Source organism: Numida meleagris, chromosome 12, assembly GCF_002078875.1.
Source record: "Numida meleagris isolate 19003 breed g44 Domestic line chromosome 12, NumMel1.0, whole genome shotgun sequence".
NCBI lineage: Eukaryota > Metazoa > Chordata > Aves > Galliformes > Numididae > Numida > Numida meleagris.
This window is the reverse complement of record NC_034420.1, coordinates 11,820,717-11,843,849: the sequence shown is the minus strand read 5'-3', so window position 1 is coordinate 11,843,849 and position 23,133 is coordinate 11,820,717. Positions and strand designations below refer to the sequence as shown.

Below are 23,133 nucleotides of genomic sequence, written 5' to 3'. Positions count from 1 at the left end.
GATCTTTGAGGTCCTTTTCAACCCAGGCCATTCTATGATTCTATGATTTTCAATCTATCCTTTTTGCTACACTACCTATCCTTCCTGAGTCCTTCCTTATGGGGAGATAATGATGGAAATGACGCGCTTGAAGCAAACATTGGGAAATGTTTATGGATAACTCCCTCTGAAAGTCTTATTATTGGTAATATTTTCATTCAGAACTATCTGAAACCAAAAAGAAGAATCAGCACACTACTGTCCAGTTACTGTCACTCCAAATCGTGTTGCTTCAGGAGCACTAAGCAAGTGAGTTCATAAGGAAATACAAAAATCATTCATGGGAGTATCTGAAGATGGAGAAATTCCCTGTCTGGTCACAGACAATTCGTGAACAAAGAGGAACTGGCTTGCATTAATCACTGCTTGTTTGCCCAGCGGTTGCTGTCGAGTAAGCTGTAGTAAAGCAGCAAGCAGAATTTGACAAGTAGCAGCGAATGGAAGCTAGCATTTCCCAGCAGGAACAGCTTTCTTTTTTTTCAGTGAAATTGCCGTTGCCGAGGTGAGACAATAATATTTCTGTGTTCACAAACAAAATGAAACCATTCTGTACCTCAGGCCATGGGCGAACATCCTTCTCCGAGTCTGCTCTGCCTGTCAAAGACTCAGCCATCCTGCTCAGCTCTGCCCATCCCATGAAGCTCTGCCTCCAACGTCGCTGCTAGGGGAAGCATTCATGTGAGCATTCCTGCCTTTCCTTGGGGCAAATCTGCCAGTATCCACGTTTCTGCAAACTCTTGAAAACCAGAGTTGCTCACCCAGTACCCATGAGGTACCTCAGGTAGCATTCACCAGCTGGTTATTTGTCAGGTATACCAGCACAGGGAGGTTGCATTCATCTCTCTCTCTTCTTACCTCTTTTTTTTTTTTTCTTTTTACGAGTCAAAGGGGTTTGGCAACTTTAAAAAGTGTTTGTTTTCGTAGGCCGTATTTTCCTAAGCTTTGTTCTCAGCTTTAGAAAGCATCATCTAGCAACCACAAAGAAAAAAAATACAGTCAATACTGTCAGAGCAGCAAGCTTAGAAGCTTCTGGGACTTCTTTCTTTTGATGTTACAAACTCTTTCACCATAACCTTGCCTTCGTGTATCTGTTTATCCTGTGCCAGGGAGGTGGGCTGACTGCTGCCTGTAGCAGGAGAACACTGGTTCCCTTGGGCAGAGGAGAATTTTTGTTTTAAAATAAGTGACCTTCATGTGACCTGTCTTGAAAAGGAAAGTATTAAGGACAGCTGCCACACTCAGTATTTTAGCCTTTCTTTTTCCTGGCACATTAGTCCAGGTTCTTCTTTTAGCAAATGCTCTTCTTTGAAGTTGAATAGATGAGCGCATGAGATTGCTGATGCGAGGGGTAGCAAAGAAGAGTAAAGATACGAACAGAGGTGATTAGCAGAGGTAAGCACTTTTTCCTATGCCATTTTAGATTTATATATGTGAGTGCTGAGTCCGGCCATGAACAGTGTTTCACTTTGCAAGTAGCAGTGATGGATTTGAAGGGCACCAGCACAACAGCTTTGACAGCAGAGAGCCCTGTGCAGGAGTCAGGCAAAGCCTGCTGGTTTGCTTTGCGTCCCCTCTGGTTTCAATGTGCCTCTTCGATTCATTTCTTTTACTCCAGAAAGTGGCTGAAGGTGCAGCTGAGGTCAGCAGTGCTCAGGTTTGCATCGGTAACTGATCAGAAAGTGTTTTGTGGGAGTCAGAAGGATGTGTACAGCACCAGCATCTTGTGCTGGTGGGATCTCAGGATGCCTAGGCTTGCAAAACTGCTATTCTAATGTTGGAAAGAGACATCCCAAGTTATTTTTAAGTCTCTAAAATTATATCAATTAGACTGTGATGCAGGTGGACTCACCAGAAAACTTGGTTTTTCTGTTTCACTTCCAATCAGATTTTTCCGTTCTGATTCAAAATTACTAAGCAGAATAAACTCTAGTAACATTATCTCATCTGAGTTATTGATAGTGGAAGACACAGGAGCGCCCTGAATTAATTTTTGTTTGAATTAGGCTGTCTCACGTAACAGAAAATTGTCTAGTTTTGATATAAAAATTGCCCACAGAGGAGAATATGAGCTGCAGCCTTTGGAAGGATTTTTGCAGCAGCTAATGAGGGCTCAAAAGCACGAGTGACTTACAGCAGCTTAAAAAAAATCACTGAGCATCAGGTGAGTAACAAACGGATATATCACAGCTGTTGGAAATAAGAATGTGTTTGCTTAAATCATAGGAAAAAAGTTGTTAAACTAACAGGTTTCTCAGCCATTTGCAGTCATCTAATCCATTACCCAGCTCAGCTGGCAAGGGGTGACATGTAAATCTGTAACAGCTTCCTCTTGGTGACTTCATCGCTGCTTATTTCTGGTCTGAGCTTGCCTAGCTTCAGGTTTCTCCATCAGATTTATGCTTCTGTTTGTTGGACTAGATATTCCATTACTGAAGTTTTTGTCCTTGTGAACTGTGATCAGGTCAATCCTTAATCATATTTTTGATTGAAGTCCTGGAATCTGTCACTGTGCGGCACGTTTCCCAAGCCTTTAAATCAGTTTCTGCTCTGAAAGCTCTGTAAAAGAGCAGGCATTTGCCTAAAGTGGATGGACTGAACCTTCCAGCAGGATCTGTGCAATCACTTGTGCCCACAAAATGGGTACCAGGCTTCAGAACTGGGACCCTGTCTGGCAGTGCCCCATCCTCCCATCATTATTTTCCCTTTCTTCTTTGTTTACCTCTGTGTTATAGTGAGGACTCACATGTTTTGCTGCTACAATGAAATTTGACGTATTCATAATTCTGCAGAAGAGAAGTCCCCTCCTGTTGAAGGCATGCTGGAATGAAACTGAAGCAGATGGGCTCTTTTTTTGACATACCCTCCTTATTAACACATAGTGATGGGAGTGAGGAATGATACTTTACTGGACAAGTCAGGCTTGAAGATAATTTGGTATATTAGAGCTGCTCCATCTGGAAATGCTTGACTTCCTGCTCCCTGCAGAATGACACTGGCGTATCTTGGAATGACAGGAGCCACTTTGCATTCACTTGGCTGATCCACAGTCATTCAGAAGCAGTTGTTTTCTTTTTGCAATATAAAGTCTGGTAGCAGGAGGCAGTCTGCATTGTAGACTGTGCAGGGATTGCATCTAAAGAGAGCTGGGCAAGTTTTCCATTGCTGCCACTCATTTCTAGGTGAGTTTGTGTGAATTGTTTGAACAGATTTTGCTGAAGAAGGGATATTTCAGTGTGGGATTCAAGTGTGAAAGAAAAAAAAAAAGAGAAGAGGAAAAGGAAAGAGAAAGGAGAAGGAGAAAGGTAATACAGAGAACTGGATGATGCTGACAGGTCTGAGGAGGGCGATGCATGCAGGTGGGAGCCCTTCCCCCACTGTCTGACAGCAATCCGCACTGCCCACTCACTGCCCTGGCTCCTGGTGATGCTCGGGGTATAAATAAGGAGCTGGCTAATTTCTGGGGACTTTCTTTTCAAGGCAGATCCTTCCTGGACCAGTTAATCAAGATGGATTCATGAGACACATTTCAAGTCATCAGTCTTCCTGCATTATGCATTTCCTTTGATGACTGAGCTCACAAGCGGTGGAGAGGAATATAAATGTGTGACTTGCTGACATCTCTCCCAGGAAGCAAGGCAGTGAATGGGACAGTAAAACAACCTTTGGCTGAAAAATGGTTTCAGTTTAAGCACAGCATAAAGAACAGATGAAGCAAGGAAAACAATATGAGGAAAGCATGCTTCCCAGCACTGCTCTGTTTTCTATTTGAAGACTTGAAGGTCTTTACCAGCTGCCTATGTTATTTACTAACAGCAGGGCTCCTCCATGCAATTGCTTTGTGAGGTTCATTAATGCGGAGAGAACAGTCCATAGTATGGGCTAAAGAGCAACTTCCCCACGTTGAACCGAGCCTGGCTGTTGTGTGAACTGTGCTGCAGATGCTGTGAATCAGAGCAGGCGCGGAGGAGGGAGGCTGTCAGCGTGGACGGGTCCAGATTCTTGTGGTTTATTGTCAGACTCCTGATTTGATGGCATGCAGAGAAAGCTGGGCATTCTCCCAGCGCATGCAAGGCAGAAGGCCACGCTCTGATTTACAGAGCTGACTTTGCAAAGTGAATTTAAATAAAAGAGACAGCTAACCCTGCTGGAGGCCAGGGGTGAGCTTGCTGCTGCTGTGTCCCTTTCAGCGTAGTTTTGATGGTCCCAAAGAGAACTGTGCTTGCAGGAGTGTTGTCTCCCCTGAGTGCCTGTGGGGAGCACGGGGAGCTCCGTGTTCCCCTGGGTGCTGCTCTGCCCCATCGCCCCCCATGCAGACACAGCGCTTGGCTGGGCACGAGCTGCTGCGTTCCTCCGCCTGTGATTCTGTGGTTCCCTTTCCTCTCCAGGACACCAGCAGTGCTGGGGAAGAGGGAGAGGCCACGTACCCGCTTGTCCCACAGATACATCCCAAGTGGTCCAGTTCTAAAGATCCGGAAGGAAATCACATTTCACTGAATTCCAGGGTGCGAGCTCGTTTCTCTGTACAGCCCTGTGCTACAGACTTGGCTGCAAAGAGAGCTTTTGACGGTATTTGTTGAAAAGCTTTTGGCTGAGAAGGTCCCGTAGAGAAGCTCATTCCAGCCTTTTTCACTTCTTGCTGTATTTGATGTGATAGTGAAGGGAAGCATTTCTGTGCTGATTCTTTTCCAAATGGGACGATACCAACCGCACTGCTGCAAGCACGTCTGCTGCCCCACAGCAGTGGGCTGCAGTCTCTCCTTAGTCACTTACTGATGTCAGACAGACTTTCTGAGCAAAGGAAGCATGATTCACTTTATATCTTCTTTCCCTTAGAACTTCCTGGCAGTGAGGCTTTGCATAATTAACATTTGTGCTGCCCTGACCAAGGCTGGATGCAATACAAGCACACACAACGTGTGCAAGCACAGGCACATGGGTGGTAATGGGGGGCTGCTGCAACCCTCGTGATCCCCAGAATTCTCTCCCCATTACCCTCACATAGAGCTGAATATTAATTAACGTTAGTGATGTCAGGTTGTGTTTATTGCTTAGGTAGTGTCATTGTGCTCTGCTAAGTCCACTAGCAGTTAGGTAACAGGTGATCACTCATCACAGTGGGTTTGATGATTATGTCCCACACAGGACAGCTGCTCTGTTTGCCTCAGTTCCCTGTGTCCTGTGCACTGAGGGTTGGCCTGCACAGTCTCATTTCTTTATTGTCTATTTTCCAGGTATGGTCACTTGAAAACTATATAAAAGGTCCCATTTTTTGCAACATGGGGCTGTAGGTAGTACAAGATATCAGGTGATTGATGACTTCTTTGCTTGCAAATATTGTGATTCATCTGCTCTAATCGTTCTTACCAGCACGCACTGATCTTCCAGAATGACAGATAAGCGTATTTAATTCCTGATGCTGCGTTGCCAATAGAAACATTTCCAAGTGACAGCGTGTATAAAATTTGATATATTCTTGTTTATATGTTAGCCAGCAAGAACTGTCTTCCTCCAGGAACTGCTTTCTAAAATATCTGACCTCTGGTATTCCCCAGTTCATTTGCTGTCATGTCTCTCAGAACTGCTCTGAGCAGATTTCAGTGGTGCAGTAATTAAAATTCCTTTGTAATTACTACAAGGTCCTGTACTGACCTTGTACTGGGGCACGTGGAGGAGGGATAACAGGTGAAAACAGTTCTTTTCAGCAGTTAATAATATTTAAAATGCAGAGGCATATCCAAGGTTAATGATGTTCCCTACAGCCCCAGCTGCCTTAAACAACTGGGAAATCTTTAGAGGTCTCCATGCTTTCAGCTTTAGAATGGTTTGGCTTGAGGAAAACAGTGAAAGGCAGTGTTTCCAACCACTGCTGTCTAGTCATTGGTGTCACAACCCTTTTTGAATTTTCTGCTTGTTGAAGGGGTTAGGGACACCAGACATCCTACATTCTGTTGTGAACTTGGACCTTCCTTCGTGCCTTTGTGGGCCTTCCAAGCAGGAGCTGGTGGCACACACTTCAGGTTGCTGTGCGGTAGTTTCTTTTGACAGATCTTTTTCCCCTGAGTACCTCCCAGGAGCAAAATGTCAGTGCAATTTGGTCCTGGCCATGAATAACCAGTTGGCAGCCTGTGAGGTCCCTCTTACTGAACCTTATGAGCTCCGTGTGTCAGAAACCGCTTGGCCTGAAATGCATTAAGATGTCAGAGACAATTACCACGCTGCATTTCCTATTCATTAATCACAGCTCTGGCTTTCTGAAACCCCTACGCTGGCAATTACATACAAGATTGATGTGGGTTAAACCAGCATTCTGAGAAATACATACTCACGAAGTATCACTGTTGTTTTTTTTTCTTTTTTTTTTTACCTAAATCACTGCACTTTGATGCTAAACAAATCATCTATTTAGAGCATCTGTACATCTCCATCCAATTCTCAGCCTGTAAGTGGATGCTAAATTGCTTACAAAAAGCCGGAAGAAAAGCTGTGAAAGTCTTTAAAGACATTTTTGAGTCACTTATGACTCTCTTGGTCTGACACTGATGTAAGAGGGCAATTTAGTCTTTTCCTTGCAAGCTGTTTTTTCTCACAACAGGTTTCCATCTGACGGCTTGATTCTGACCTTGGAAATTAATGAGCTAATTAGCTCCCCCAGCCTGTGCAGAGTGAGCACCATTTTGGGAACCTGACCAGTGTCTCGTGGGAGGGATGGCCCTGGCTTTTTTAACTCTTGCTGACATCATATATTTGAGAGTAAATGGAGATGGAAGCTCTGCCCAAGCATCTGCTTTGGGGAAGGGAACACAGCAAATAGTTTTGTATAGCACTACTGCTAAAGAGATGTTACCAAAGGTGGGACACCAAAAAATGCCTTCTTCTCCCTATTGCTTTCAGTGTGTCTCCAATACCCAACTCAAAGCCCCTCTGTTGCCTATAAGACAATTTCGCCCTGTGTTTGAGGAGTGGAGTCTCTCAGCATTGGGCCTTACTTTGCAGAGCAAAGAGACTTCTCCTGTGTTGGCTGTCAAATCCATAGGTAGGCAGGTTTCCTGTTATCCACCCAGGGATGTGTTCATCTGATGAGTGTCTCCTGTTTCTGTCCTGTACCAGGGATTTATGGATATTGATCTGACGAAATTCAGGGAGAGCGGAGCCAACGTCACTGGCTTCCAGTTGGTGAATTACACGGATACTGTTCCTGCCAGGATCATGCAGCAGTGGAGGAATAACGATGCCAGGGAGCTTCCTCGTGTGGACTGGAAGAGGCCAAAGGCAAGTGATATAGAAAAGTTTAGGGTCCTTCTGGTCCACTTCAAGTCACTCCCACCCAGTGATAATAAAGCCATTCCAGATGTTGTGTCTGAGCATTTCAAATCAGTGGGTGCAATAGAGGCCAAATACATTTTAATTCCTAACAAAGAGCAGAAGACAAGTGTCAAGGGCAGAGGGGAGAGGCGGTTTTATTTTTCTATCTGGCATTTGAAAACAAATACACTTTTGGCAAACACTCAGAAATAGAAATGTCAACTTTGGAAGTATTAGTTTTAAAAAAGTTTCATATAAATAAATCCGTAGGTAATCACATGAAAAGCCAGCAGTTGCTGTTCACACCAGAGTTTTACCTCTTTTCTACACAGGTTTCAGCTTGAATAAACTCATCTTTTGCAGATTTTTTGCACATTTCAGCAGAGTTTTCTGGACTCCATCTGTGACCAGAATGAGAGACTCGTTGCTTGGTTTAGCATATCTTTCAGTCTCACATTCACACTGTATAATGTATTCCTTGAAAGTTCAGGTCAATTATTCTAATTAAACAGAAAGATTTGGTAACAAGTGAGTGGCTTTGAAGGCTGAGAGCAATCTGAAGGCAGCAGAAGGAGAATCAAGAGCTTCTGCCTCACTCTCTTGTCCTCTGGAAGAGAACGCACCAGCTTCCACAGGTCACCAAGACAACAGTGACCACAAGGAGCCGAAGGCTCCGTCCTAAGATGGAAGGGTGAAAACGAAGCAAGTAATCTGAAAAGTTATTGAAACAGTGTAGTACACCTGAGGTCAACTCAGGCTAATGGGCAGATGGTCTTCTTTTTCCAGTACACGTCGGCCCTTACATATGATGGGGTCCGGGTGATGGCCGAGGCGTTTCAGAACCTGCGGAGGCAGCGGATTGACATCTCCCGACGTGGCAATGCTGGGGACTGCCTCGCCAACCCGGCCGTGCCCTGGGGACAGGGCATTGACATCCAGAGAGCGCTGCAGCAGGTTAAAAACCCAATTGATGTGTGTGCTGTGGGGGTGGCCATACATAGCCCATGGGTAGGGGAAAAGGGGCAACTAGCAGCAGAAATGCCCACATGACTTGCTTAAGTTAAGAAACTGATTATTCCTGATGAGAGCTGTCTCCTAAGGAGTTCAGGCATGAGCCCAGTGAACTGCTTTTCCTGTTGCCATCCAGCATGATCTTTTGGAGTTTCGGATGGCAAAGCCAAAATATTATCCCATCAAGTCCTGGGTCCCTATTTTATCTTTCCAAGAGACAGGTCAGCTCAGAACACATTTTCTGGAGCTCCTTCAATTCTCTGAACTCAGCTATAGTTCCAGATTTCTAATGACATTTGAAATTGTGTGGATGTTGCCTTATGTGTTGGTTAGCATCAAAATGTTCCTAAAGACTACGTTATAGCTTGTTTCATACTGTGAGGATTGGCAAAAGTCTTAATAACACTGTTGAGAAAGTTCATTCCTTAATAGTCTGAAAATCTCGCTTTTTCATCCTGCATAAAATTTTAGATTTTTGAATAAACAACAACAACCTATATTAAACTTACAGCAAGAGAGAAGAATAATGAACTCTTCTCAAAGACTTAGAAAGGTAGAACATTACAATACTTATTTAAATTTAAGAACTGACATTCATTTCTAACATTTTTCTTTTTTCAGACACATTCTCTACTTTCTTACTCATAGTTTGTGCTACATTTGTTTCAAAAATAGATGGATTCCTTGCTCACAAATACTGCTAGTTCAGTGTTATCCAAATATAGCTTATCCTATCCTCTTTCCTTAAGGCAAGAAGAGCAAAATTATTTTGGCTAATTTTCATCTTACGTAAATTTTTTACACATATTTTGATTTGGTGGTAAACAAAAATTCCTCTAAAACCAAATCTTGCATTCAATTTTGATTTTATTCCTCATATTTTACTTGTTTCCAAGCCCGTCATTGACTTGCTGTATGACCTTGGGCAAATCACTGTCGTAGCTTCTCCAAACTCCTGTAATAAAATCTGCCTTTTTGATGCATTAGGGAGATCAGTTTCCATAATAAACATTAAATACTTGGAAGATATATGATGAGCAAGGGGCTCTCCAGCGTTTTTCTTTATTGAATTTATGAGAGTAGGATATCAAAATTAGTCTTGGTAATTCTGTGTGTGTGCTCGATAATCACCTCTGAATTTTTCTCTTCTCTTCATTAAATCGGTTTCAGAACTCTTTTCAGCTGCGGTGATTCGGGGCGAAGAACACTTAGAGCTATTTGCCAAAATTGTTTCTTAACCTTTACAGAATTATAGTTTTCAATAAGTTTGGCCAGTTGAGTTGCGACGGTCAAAATAAAAGGTTCTGAAACATGCAGTGGAGGAAGGAATCCTCAAAGGAAATTTTCACTGTGAATTTAATAGTCCTCCAGCATTTAGTATTTTAGCAATAACTCCATTATAGAAAGAGGAAAATGGAAATGGAAAGAGCTTAAGATTAGATTGAAGGTTTGAGTTATCCCTTCTGCGAAGACTCACAATTACAGCAATTGTTACAGATATTCACAGTGTTCTCTCTCTTCACCTCCCATTTTCTAATGCCTAAAATGTTAAGAGGTGTTAAAAAGAAGAAAAGTTTCCCTGGTTATTTCCAATGAAACGTCTTGAATAAGCTCCTGAATTGCCTCTTTTCTGTTTAGTGTAGGAAGCAGTCAAGGATAGCAGGACTAAAAAAGAAAAACAATTTGAAACATTCTGCAGTTTTTTAAAAACAGAAATCTAACACATTTTCACAAAATGTATGCTTTTATTAAAGGGAAGGAAGAGGTTTGGTTTTTTTGCTTTTTTTTTTTTTTTTCCCAGGAAATTCTCACAAAACATTGCTTTAAATCAGTACATCAAGCTTCAGGAAGATTATTATAATTTTGGCAGATATTTTTTGTTAATGTTATTTAGTAACCAAGCTTAGCAAAGCAGGTAGCTGGTCCCTAACTGCTGAGTAGCACTGCGGCCACAAAAGCATCCTCCTCTTCCAGCAGAGAACCACATGCCCACATCTCGCACACAAATGTGTTTAAGTTGTCCGTGTCTCCAGTTGACTTACTTGTAGTGAGCACTGCTGAAATCATTCCCCACTGTATTTTATAATGATCCAGAGGGCAGGGTATTTTCTCTCAAGAAAAAGAGAAAAAATTCTTGGATCAGTGACAAAGAGGCAAAGACAGAATGGTTTTGGCCAATGGAACGGTAAAAAAGGAACACTGAGAGGGGTTCAGGATGGTAAATGACAGGAAAGTTGTGCTGCAGCTTCAAGCATGGCTGGGAGAGGCTCCTTTTGCTATGCCAATGCTACATGGCTATCACAGGATTAAGAATTTTTTCCTGCAGACAGAAGGAATTGCCTTTAGTACACCTGGCTTTTAGTGCATATATAACTACAAAGCATGAGCACCTGTGATCTGAGCTTCAGAGTCAGTCAAAAAAGGTAAAAGGGGCCATGGAATGAAGGAAGTATGGAGTGTTTAAGATAACGATGCATTTCCAGCAGAGCTATCTTTTATGGGCATGTTGTTTCCTGTGAGGAGAGAAAAGCACTTTTCTATAGATTTTACCTCTTGACTTGAAGCAGCTTCAGAAAATAATGGCAGATGTTCATTTTTATGACAAACCTTTGCGATAATAGCTGGAAAACAAACACGGTTTAAGCAGATTAGCAGCTGCTGTCATCCGTAGTGATATATCCTCATTTCTTCACCAAGGCTCTTCATTCTAAGATTCTCAGGGCACTTTAAAAGGCAATTAAATGCCTATTCTCATTTGGCATGTAGGAAACCTTCCATTGCAGAGAGTACAGATTACTCCAAAACAGGAGGAATGGCTGAGAACAAACCTTTCTTTCTCAGTCCAGGGGTGTGAGTACTCCTTCTCCCAGGTTCCTGGTCTTTTGCAGCAAGTCACATTGAGAGGAAAAACTAAGGAAGTGGTATATGGTGCCTGAGCAGTGCTCTTCAGCATAGCAGAGTTATCAGCAGAGACTTATGATTCAAAATTTCCTATGTAAATCTCATTTACAATTCGGAATAGTCGAGTTTAAATAGGCTGGTGCAGTAGGTAATTAAATTAAAGTAGGTAAATTAACTGATAGACTCAAAAGGCAACAGCTGGGAACTGTGGCCACAGCTTCATATTTCTTGCAAATGCAGTTCCTGATTTGGCCTGAGAGGTTCTTTACCAAATCTCGATCCAAACTTAGATTTAGACAACACAAACACAGAGCCTGAAGCGTTCAGAGCTGACTTAGCTGCCTGTTGCATCCCAAGAGGTGATGGGCTCCCACACATGATCTGGCTCTGATGTATCACTGAGCTCAGTGATGGACCACTGAGATTCAAGAGATGGGGTTTGTTAGGAGTTTGGGGTGCTGATCAGTTTGCTCTTCTCACTGATATTTGTGTCTTTAAGGTCCGTTTTGAAGGACTGTCTGGCAACGTTCAGTTTAATGAGAAGGGGCGGAGGACCAACTACACCCTCCATGTGATTGAGATGAAACACGATGGGATCAGAAAGGTAACAGAGAAAGTGACGTGAGCTCCTGTGTCTGGCACCAACTCTCTGTTCTTGTTGTGGTGTGGTTAGGTGTCAACAGAAGTTTCTTTTCATGGAAGCTTGCACGTGGAGTCACCACAAGTGCATTCTCAGCTCTCTGCATGAGCAAAGCTGAGCACAACACAGGACTCATGGTGTATTACTAAAAAATGCAACATATGGAAGGGGTTATCAAGAGTAAGAAGGGCATCTTAGCTGTGGAGTGGGGATTTCCAGGAAAGAAAAGCTTGGCCCACTCGGTCTTACTATTGGCAGGGCACATTGGCTCAGGCCCAGCTGCACAACTGTCTGTTTTGCTCTCCCAGTTTTCATTTCTAAGAAATGAGCCAAGACAGAGGCAGGAGGAGCCTGTCTGCCCTAAGCAGTGCCAGGGAACGCTTTATTTTTATCTAATTCTTCTCTCCTTGAAGCAACAAGGTCTTTACCCACTATGTCTTGATTGTTATGTAGGTATTGCTACTGTTCTGAGGCCTTTGTATGTTTCTGTATCCCAGGCACTCCGAAAAATCTGAATTTTCAGGTGTAGTGAGCCCTTGAAACACTGATCCATTTACCAGTCTGACTCCATACACTTATGTCCCTCTTTAGATATTACCTGTTTTAAGAACAAAGAGTTATTCCGTGGATAAAGGAGAGCAGCTAAGTAATTTGGAATGGAGCATTCACTGGAACCCCTCTGCATCCCCTCATGATCTGAAAATTAAAACAGTTGTCTGAAACCAAGAAAAACTGCAAATAGTGATAGTCTCACGTGCACAGCACCCACCCCCCATACCCACTTACACCTGCGAGCAGCCAATGTCAGACCAAAGCCCACCACATCCAAACAGGAATCAGCAGCGTCAGCCAAAAAAAATTCCAATTCCTCACTGAGAAATAAAAGAATTATCAATGTAAAGACATTCAAAGTGAACTTCCTCCTCTATTTGGCATTCGTAAGAGGATAAATGTAATATTATGTCCAGTTTGGGGCTCTGAACTTCAGGAAAGATGATGGCAGTCCAGAGGGAATCTAGAGAAACAGTAGAAGGGCTAAATACCTCGATTTTGCTGTGTATTTGCTGACAGAAATATTTGTTTAGAAGACACGTAACTGACAGGATTCATGCTTTATCTTAGCTCCACCAGGATAAAAGTGCAAAAAAACCCGATACATCTCCATTTATGTTGCCCCAGGGCAGAGTTTTGGAAGCTTTTTCCTCACTCTCTTCTCTGTGCAATGAAGACAGATGAGACGTTTGTGAAGTTTTTTTCTTCCTCTATTGTTATGGTCTGTTATCTGTCATCAGCAACTCCTGGTCATGCCCTGTGTTAATACCCTTTTCCATTTACTGTAATAATAAATTCCTTTCACTTGACAAAAGCTCAGGCAATTCCATATGTACATGAGGTGATGGAAAGCCCCTTATAAAATCAAGCCCTAGAAGAGGATATCCTCAGCAATGATTTTCCTGTCGATGCTCATTGGCACACTGCTTTACCTGCAAGTGGTGACAGATCAGCCCGAACCCTAACTATTCATAGGCATGTTTTAATGTACAAATTCTTCTGTTCACTTTTATTCATAACCTCAGACCTTTGGGCACTGACCAGGTCTGTTTTTGTTTCTTTTCCCCTTTGATTTTTTGTTCTGTTGTCTTAAGAGTCAGCTCTATGTTTACACAGGCTTCCGGCTGTAGAACAGCATTTTATCACCCTGTCACATCTGGACAGGCAGCAGACGTGTTAGAAAAGTATTAAGTCGCACAGGGAAAATGTGACTTCTTGAAGTAGGGATAGGGCAGAGAATTGCGATAATCTCCTACTGCTGTGTGCCACTTTTTTTTTATGTATTTACAAGAGTGACTGTAGTAAATCATGCACATTATTCTCAGGCTGGAGGCATGGTGGAATGGGAGAAATCCTGATTCTCCCAGCAAAAGACATTAAGAACTAGGACAGGAGTTATTGGGCTGAGCATGAACTTGCAGAGAGATCTGACCCTGTTTGGATGACCCTGTTACCATATCTTGGTTAATATTGCAAGGAGATATCAACGAGTTGTCCTGGATTTGTATTTGGCAGATTGGTTATTGGAACGAAGACGAAAAGTTAGTTCCAGCAGCCATAGATACTCAAACTGGCAACGAGTCCACGAGCCTCCAGAACAGGACGTACATAGTCACAACGATCCTAGTAAGTGCTGGGACTTCCAGCTCAGCTCTCCTCCTCCATCTCCCCAGTGTGCTGACTGCCTCTTCCCCTTTGCACGCCTTGCTTTGTGCTGTATCATTTTTATAATAGCGATAACAATAATAACAATAATAATAACAGCACTTACTGTTTCCTGTCGGGTCCATAAAGGTATCTGAAAATTGCTGTGGCTAATTAAGTAGGTATTAAAGAGCTCTCATGCTTAAGTATAGAAAATACAAAAGATTATGACAAGATAGTAGAGGCATCAGCATAGGTAAATTAGGAACATTATACCTGTGCTTTGTGTTTAGCCCACAGAATGTGGGCTGTAATTTTTGGAAGGATAAGCTGTATTGTGCAGAGAGGCTGAATCATAGCTTTAAAAACAAATCCCCACTATAATCATGAAGGAACAATAAGTACCCCATAATGTATGGTATCATGTAGTGTGTCATTGTATACAATCACCCTGCAGAAACAGATGAAATTTTACTAACTTGTTTTTGAATGGTTGCTGTAAATCTACAAAGAAGACACAATACCCAAACTGAATTAAACATCCTTAGGGCTCTCTCATACCCAGCAGATTTGTCTCTGTCTGTGCCCACACAGGTGGACATTCCTTTAAAAATTCATAGCTGAAATGTACCAAATAGCCCTTACAGAGCCACAATGAAAGATTTGTCACCCAAATCCCCCCAGGCATCCCCATTGCCCTGAGGTCTTATCACTGTGGAAACTGCACACGTTTTTTGCATAAATGAATAGAAAACACCAGAATAAAAATTACCCTTCATACCTCCTAAATTAACCCAATTGTTTGTTGACTGTGCCCTTTGGTACATGAACACAAAGTTAGGCTTTGCAAACAGACCATAAGCAAAGACGTTTTGAATCTCTGAAGGACTGGGAAGGTGGAATGCAGCTCAATATTGGTCTCTTCTGTGCTAGGAAGACCCATACGTGATGCTCAAGAAGAACGCCAATCAGTTTGAAGGCAATGAGAGGTATGAAGGCTACTGTGTGGAGCTTGCTGCTGAGATTGCAAAGCATGTTGGCTACCACTACAGGCTGGAGATTGTCAGAGATGGGAAGTATGGAGCCCGGGACCCCGACACCAAAACGTGGAACGGCATGGTGGGAGAACTCGTTTACGGGGTGAGTTTCCCTCTTGTCCATTGTCCTTAGGTCTTGTCGTGAGAACAGTCTCAAGCCCTATAGTAAAAAGGAGCCCTGCCTTCTGTCAGCCTGTGCTGTCCTGGGGACTGCAGCTGTGATAATGCAAATAATCAGTCCGAAGAAAACATTTAATTCAGGGTGGGACAGCACATTTCCTGCCCATGGAAATGTCAAAATGTTTTCTTTCAGCAGTTATGGGAATATTTTTTTCTTTCCATTTTTGAAAGAACAAGTATTGAAAGGTCAAGCTTTGTCATGAGTAGAATCTCCAAATTTTATTATATTTTGTATTTGCTTGATAAGGGTAGGATAAAAGAAAGATAAGATTTCAAAAACTCGGTATAGATTTGTAGAATCATAGAATCATTTGAGTTGGAAGGGACCTTTAAAGGTCATCTGGTCCAACTCTCCTGCAAAGAGCAGGGACACCTACAGCTCCATCAGGGTGCTCAGATTCCCATCCAGGCTGACCTTGAATTTCTGGTGAACCAGACATTTTTGGTCTAGTCACTCATTTCCATCTGCTCAAATATATCCCTTCACCCTACACTTCTAAATCTGATTTGCTCTGATAATTCCCATCTGTAGTGTTTCAAGTCATTCCTCAGAGGGGTCCAATTTGCTCTTCAAAATGTAGGGAGCATCAGTGCCCAAGTCTGTGTGTTGCCACGCTGGAGCGATGGATGATCTTACTCCTGCTGAGGGCTTGACAGGATATGCTGACAATCATTTCAGTGTGTTTCCTTTTCCATTTTCAAGACTGATTATAAAATAAATGGAAAGTACACATCAGTGTCACTGGAACTTTTTTCTTCTTCTGCATCAGTTATGCCACCAAAAAGCAGTTCCTGATGGAAGTAAACATCCTGGTGTCCTTTTTCAGACTATTGGCCTTTTCTTGCCTCTTTTGATGTCTGGATGATAAGGCTCTTTTAGCAAAAGTCTTCTGCATCAGACTGTGACATCAGTGGATAAATCACACAGGAGCTAGGTGGCTGGAAAAGGAAACACTGTGATTTCAAAATAGAACCAGTGATCAGTAATGATAAAATGGAAATAATCCACCAATGTTATGGGCTGCTTCTTTTTAACATTTCTCTTGCAATTGGTTTTGTCTGATTACTTCTCAGATAGTAGGGTTAAACTGAGATCAAAGGGAAATAAGCTGGAGTTAGTAGATATGTTTTATCCACAGAATGCAACTCTCTTTTCTCTTCTTTTCAGAGGGCTGATGTGGCTGTGGCACCATTAACCATCACTCTGGTTCGAGAAGAAGTTATAGACTTTTCTAAACCGTTTATGAGCTTAGGTATCTCTATCATGATAAAAAAACCTCAGAAGTCCAAACCGGGGGTGTTTTCTTTTCTGGACCCTTTGGCTTATGAAATATGGATGTGCATTGTTTTTGCCTACATTGGAGTGAGCGTTGTCCTCTTCTTGGTGAGTCGCTTCAGCCCTTACGAGTGGCACACTGAGGAGTTTGAGGAAGGACGGGACCAGCCGGCCAACGATCAGACGAATGAGTTTGGGATATTCAACAGTCTCTGGTTCTCCCTGGGAGCTTTTATGCAGCAAGGATGTGATATTTCTCCAAGGTGGGTTGCCTTCCTTCTTCCAGTTCAAGTGATTTAATCTTTCTGCATGCCTTGGAGCTGAGCAGGTTCTTTGACTGCCCTTCCTGAACCACAGTGTACTTGTCTGAATCATTTTGTAATTCAGTAGGGATCCAAGAGTTCACAGGTCTCTCAACTGTGAACTTGGGACCTCAAACTTGGGACTATAAAAAATACCATTCTAAATTTATGTTAGTGAGTTCTTTTCGGGAAATTTACAGAAATGTAAGCAATTCTCTAAAGCCACCCATTTGCAATAAATTTTTGTCAGTCATTATTTTGTCGCTATTAGAAAAAGGTCATTCTAGCATTTTTGGGAAACGATAAAATTTGAGTAAAGTAGGGAGAAATAATATAGTAGGTGCCCAATAAAAGGTTATATTGTCTGTGCCAAACATTATAGAGAGAACTGTGTGGCTTTAAGTATTATTGGCCTTTAGAAAGGTCAGAGAAGTACGAAGTTTTCCTTTTGGTTCCCATTTCAGTCGATAGTTCTGCTGCTTGAGCATTCAGTAGCATCCAAAGTCCAAAGAGTTCCTAAAGGGACTTGTGATGGGAGTCGTTTATCCTCTGTATTCGCTGTTGTGATTACTCCTGGGTAACTTTCCTTGGAAAAGCAGGCGTAATATAAGGTGGCTGAGAAACTGCGTGAAGTACAGAAGATGCAAATCTGTGATAGAGACACAAGCATAGGCATATTTGTAAATAAGGTCTAGAAATAACTGCTTCCTTTTTGAAAGTTTTATGGTAGAATTTTTGCCTATTATGGACCCCAAGATGCACATAGTCTTCAAGTCTTGTTTATACAAAAGAAGAAAAGGAAAAAGAATTCAAAACACAGGAACAAAGTAGCTGCAAGAATTGTAATAGATTGTGTTATTTATTTGCACAAGTTGTATATCCCGTAAGTAATACCTGTAATGTCTGAGGGATTTTTCTTGTAGCATGTCTGTCTTCATATGAGGCAGGACCAGAGGTGAGCCTGGGATAAAACTGTGCTTTGGGTGAATGCAGGTGATAGGAGTTAATTTCCCAGATGCTGGGATGATATCAAGAATCAGGGGACAAGAAGGAGGCACATCTCTGTTGGCAAATGAAGATAACACCGTGCAGCTCAGCACTGCTCCCATGGGATGGCAGGGGAAGACCAGGCACCAGCTCGTTGGCCATTGGATGTCAATTTGTCCAAATATTAATAAGCTTGGGGTAGCAGGGAGATGAGATCTTGTGAGGCACTTTAGTCGTGACACCTTTTATGAATATATTTTATTATCTGATCATTTATTAGTGGGAGTCCAGAAGGGGCATTCAGGAAGTCTTCCCTGCTGAGGGAAATTCGACTTCATTCATTCAACTTTATTATTCAACTGTGTCTTGTTACACAGCCCCATGTGTTAGGATCAGGTTATGGCCATTTTCATTCTCATTGCTATTTATGTCATCATTATTCTTAGGGAAGAGAATGTCTTCCTCTAGGGACATTTCTACAGCCAGTTGCAGTTCCAAGGAGGAGTGCAGACAGGTGAAAAGCTCAGACTTCGTGGAATAGCAAATTCTGAAGCATCTTTCATAAAAAAGTGTTGGGGGAAATCAGTGGTTTTGATCCAAATAACAAGATTTTATCTCGTTAAACAACAATGCTTAGAATCACCATTTCAAAGTGTTGTTTTATTTTGCTTTGAAATGGGGAACGAAAATGATTGTGTCATTGTTATTTTCATGTTATTTTGATCATCTTGATAATGAAAACTACAATTTTATTGGAATCTATGTTTTCCCATTGAGAAGAAGAGCACTTTCTGAGTACAAATGTTTGCAAGAACAGAGAATTTGAAAGTATGGGAATTACTGTAACCCCCAGCACTCTGCGCACAGCTCCTTGTGATGGATGCAGGTGGAGTGGAATATTTCTGTGAAATGTGAAAGCAAGGAGGAAGCAAAAAGGTGAGAATTTTCGTAGGATGTTGTTGTACAGAAAGGCTTTGAGCGCGCTCCGTATTTCACATGTATTTTTCACACGAACCTGGTGCAGGATTTCTGTGACACATCACTTAGAAATGAATACTCGGTACAGCGACATGGTGGGCAGGTGGGGATCTGTTCTATTCCAATATATTCGCTATACGGTTGCTTCTAATCTTATCACTGCAATCTCTCAGCATCTCCCCAGTAATGTATTAATCAGCATAAATAGCTTCTGTTATACATCTGTTCCGTCATTCTCTCCCCAGCAGAAAGGAGCAAGTGCAGGGGTGTATTTTGTTTCTGTAGAGGTTTGGTTTGTTTACTTCAGTTTTGTTTTGGGAAGGAGTAGGGGAAATTTGTCTGGAGGTTTTTTTTTGGTTTTTTTTTTTTCAGAGCATGTTGTTTTCAAGTGCATATGCCACTATGTATCTATCAAGAAAAAAAAGTAAGATCAAAACTGCAGAGACATCGCTCAGCACAGCGGGGAGTGAGGTTTGCAGCATCTCCTTGCTCTTGTAAAAGTATGTTCCTCTGTCTCAGACCAATCCCCAGGGAACTTCAATCCCCCACAGAGACCAAAATTTGCTTTTGAAGGAAAGCTGTGTCCTTTTAAAGGACAAACTTACTAGCCAGAACTTTAATCAGGCTTTTAAGTATGCTGATCACAAACTATCCAACACTTTGAAGAAACACTGTGAATTTAATGACCTGTAGATACTCGAGACAGAGCATACGTAAGGGCTATGTGCTCACAGCCTCTTCTCCTGAGGAGTGAAGCTTCCAAGGATGAGGTCAGCTGTTGTTCCATAAGCTCTGAAGCTTTTGTGTCTAAGTGTAGTCTGAACAGGTGTGACAAAGCCCATACAGCAACCAGTCATGGAAGGTCTCAGCCATAGCTTATGCCTTTGGAGGCTGCAACATGAGGATGGGCAAGGAACCCAGCCCTCCTAAGTCATAAATTAAATTGTTCAAGCATACGTCCATAGTTTTGACCAAAGGAGACTGTGAGCTTCGCTGAGTCTGTTGTCATAGAATCATGGAATGTCTTTGGCTGGAAGGGACCTTTAAGCCCATCCAGTTCCAACCTGCTGCCATGGGCTGGCTGCCCCCCACCACATCAGACTGCCCAGGGCCCCATCCAACCTGGCCTTGAGCACTTCCACAGATCTCCCTTCTGCACCATCACTGACTCGTGATATGATTCAGTCATTGCCACATGTAGTAAATTGTCCTGTTGAGGTGAGATGGACCTTGTCATTGTCCGTGAAATCTGTGTTTTCAGAGTAGTGTCTGAAACACAGCAGAATGGGAGGAAAGCAATATTTTGGGGTTGTGAGTTGTTTCATGTACACAGTAATGGACAGAAAGCAATGAAGTCTGAAACGGGCCCTAAACCATGAGGCTGTGCAAAGTGCCATCTCAACTTCAGAAAACAGTCACGAAATTGCTAAAGCACTCATTAAATGTGAAATGCAGACCCAGAAAGAAGATCCACAGAGCAAGTGTCAGAGTTAATAAATAACTCACAGCCAATAGTGAGAGCCTGCAGCAAGAGAAATGTGAAGTAAATATGACTCATATTGTACCATTCTTCAGAAATGTTATTTGATAAATTGTGTTCAGAGCTTAAAATAACCCCCATGTGTAGCAGCTGTGGAGAGTGGGACCTCTCTACCTCATCCAGTACCCTGCTCCATTGCTCACTCAGACAGAGCCGAGGCCATTGAGGAGACCGAGGTGGCATCTGGGCTTCCAGACCTTCTCTGCAGCTGAATGAGGCATCTGGATTTTTCATCTGCCCCATCATTTTCTCTGAAGTAAATGATTTGATTGCAGTGAAAATGATAAAAAAGCAGGGAACAAAAAGTACTGTCAGCTTCCCAGATTGGTCTTCTATTTTTTTTATCTCCAAATGCATTTCTTCATATAGTTTGATCCTAAAAGAGACCTCCTATGTATTAGAGACTTATCAAATTGAATCCCTTTCTCTGACTCGGAAAACTTATGTTTGACTGAAGTGGAATACATTCCATTAAGATATATCTCCCAGAATTTATGCTTCCTTTGAAGATACCATGAGATAGAATATACACACTTTCTCTTGGCTGAGTGACCATAGGAGCCTCGTCCCTATTGGAGTTTGGCAGGGAGATAAATATCACACCACATCACCCAGTCAATAACGCCATCCTTTGTGTCATGTTAGAGGAAAACTGAACAGGCATTTCTGGAAATAAACAGGGCTTCATGGGAGCATCCTATATACTGTGCTGTGGGAATGAAACATATATATTTTCGATTCAGATCACAGTATACCACAAGTAGAAGGGAAATGTGCAGTCGTGTCATGACATGACAGGTTGTATGTAGGTATGAAATTGTTCATAGTAGTTGCTCATTATATTGAAAACAGAGCGGGAGCTGCCCTGGTCAGTTGGAAAAGAAATGAAAAATGAAGCCTTCATCACAGCTTGGGGCTGGGAGAGAGAGAGCCAGACTTGAGAAGGGACGTCTTAAGAGCATCAGTGGGGATGCAGGAACAGAATAGTTTTTGTGTTGGCTGAACTGTGCAAGGTGCCAGAAGGGAGCACAGCTGGGAAGTGGTGGGGAGCACAGCAGTGTGCCCCAAAGCAAGACGTGATCCACCCATCAACTGGCCTGAGACAAAGAGCGAAGTGAGACCCAACTCATCGGTGCAGTGCAGAGCTGCAGCCACGTGCTGAGCCACTGGCTGGGAGGGACCGAGCTGCCATGGGTGGTGAATGCACACACACAAAGGTGGGAAGGGGAGCTAGAAATGCTGGCGGATATCCAGTCAATAGGTATGAACTATTACTTACATCTATCTTGTGGACATCGTTATTTGTTTTTAGTGGCATGGAAACAGTGCACTCCGGCTGATCTATGGCAGCATGCAGCCAGGCTTATATTTCACTGCAGCCTCTTCTGCAGGCACTCTGTTGCGCTACATCTGTGGAAGAGCAAATGCAGTATTTATTATGTACCTGTAATTAATGCTGAGTACTTTCCTCTGCTATTTTTCCTCTTTATTTACATTCCTTTTTAGATCAATTGAACAAAACCACAGGAGACTTCAGCCGCAGAGCTGGTGGAAATAACAGTAAAATTGCACTACAAGTTGTTGATGGTTTTTTCTAAACTAGCCTCCAGAGATTCTGAAAAATAGCAGTACTTTCAAATTTCTTCAGAATGTTCCCAGCACTGAAAGATTTTATTCAGTTCTAGACAAGATCTACATCAGAAGTTGGTTAGGACAAATAATCTTTTCTTTTTCTTTTTTTGGTGTGAGGTTTGATATGGGTTGTTCCAAGGGAATCATTTCTGTTCTGTTCTTTGTTAACTTGCTTTTGCAGGGCGCTGATTTTGTTAAAAACAGAGAATTGGGGAAATTAGAACCAAATGGGTTTAGCAATCAGAAGGATTTAAAATCCTTTCTGCAATGAAGGCCAGGAAACTCTTGATTTCAGTGGGCATCTTCTCTGACGCTCCAAGCATCTGCCCACCTTTTTGGCCTGATGCGTAGTTCTGGTGCCATCTTTGCAGTACCAATACTCAAAGCAAAGGGTATATTTCTGCAGTGAAGGACAAAGCATTTTGTCACTTCCATGGGGAGCACAAGAGACCTGTGGATGATGCTGGGGCTGCCCATGGGACAGGGTTGGTTTGGCATCTCCCTATCGCTGCTCCGGTGTTGGGTGAATCTGGAAGACCTGGAGGCTTGTCTGAGGGGACAAAGCTCAGGGCCTTTTATTTTTGGCATTTTGTTTGAACAGATGAGTTCATGCTGGTCTTAAAGAATGAAAGTAAATATATATATATGTATGTATATAGGATTTGAACTTCTGGAGAAGTCTTCTTTCCTTTCAAAAATGTACCAAATGATTTTGCAGTTATCTCTACCTAGCAGAGTTAATTATGTCCAAGGAGAGGGAATTCAGGTCACAGGGTAAAAGCAGCATTTGCAAACCACCAGAACTGATGACCACACTTATTTCTGAAACACACTTAACCAGGGAAAGTGAATCACCAGAGGAGCAGCTTGACGAATTGCACAATATCCAACTAAACAGGGCCCTTTGGAGCCTGTGCACTGCCATGGCAACCAAAATGTGGCAGCCGGGGGAAAATGGAATTTCTCTTAGAATAGTCATCCTTGCTATCCTCTTTTTCATTTGGCGAAATGTGGAAGGATACAGGGGTCTCGGAAGAAGGAAATGCTAAAGTAACAATGTTGTTGGTAAAATGCAATTTCATCTGTAAAGAAAAAAACGAATCTCTTAAGAT

General features: G+C 42.4%; 1 protein-coding gene across 6 annotated transcripts in view; it reads left to right on the top strand.

Annotated features, from left to right (window-relative positions):
• GRIA1 (glutamate ionotropic receptor AMPA type subunit 1) overlaps positions 1–23,133 on the top strand; it is a 169,978-nt gene that overhangs the window by 117,807 nt on the left and 29,038 nt on the right. For all 6 annotated transcript variants that reach the window (XR_002442802.1, XM_021410520.1, XM_021410522.1 and 3 more), the window contains exons 6-11: positions 7,147–7,308; positions 8,128–8,295; positions 11,753–11,857; positions 13,961–14,071; positions 15,023–15,229; positions 16,475–16,845. Coding sequence is in view for 5 of the 6 variants with exons in the window: in XM_021410520.1 (XP_021266195.1) it covers positions 7,147–7,308; positions 8,128–8,295; positions 11,753–11,857; positions 13,961–14,071; positions 15,023–15,229; positions 16,475–16,845 (1,124 nt within the window). In the remaining variant the exon portion in view is untranslated. The remainder of the gene's footprint in view (positions 1–7,146; positions 7,309–8,127; positions 8,296–11,752; positions 11,858–13,960; positions 14,072–15,022; positions 15,230–16,474; positions 16,846–23,133) is intronic.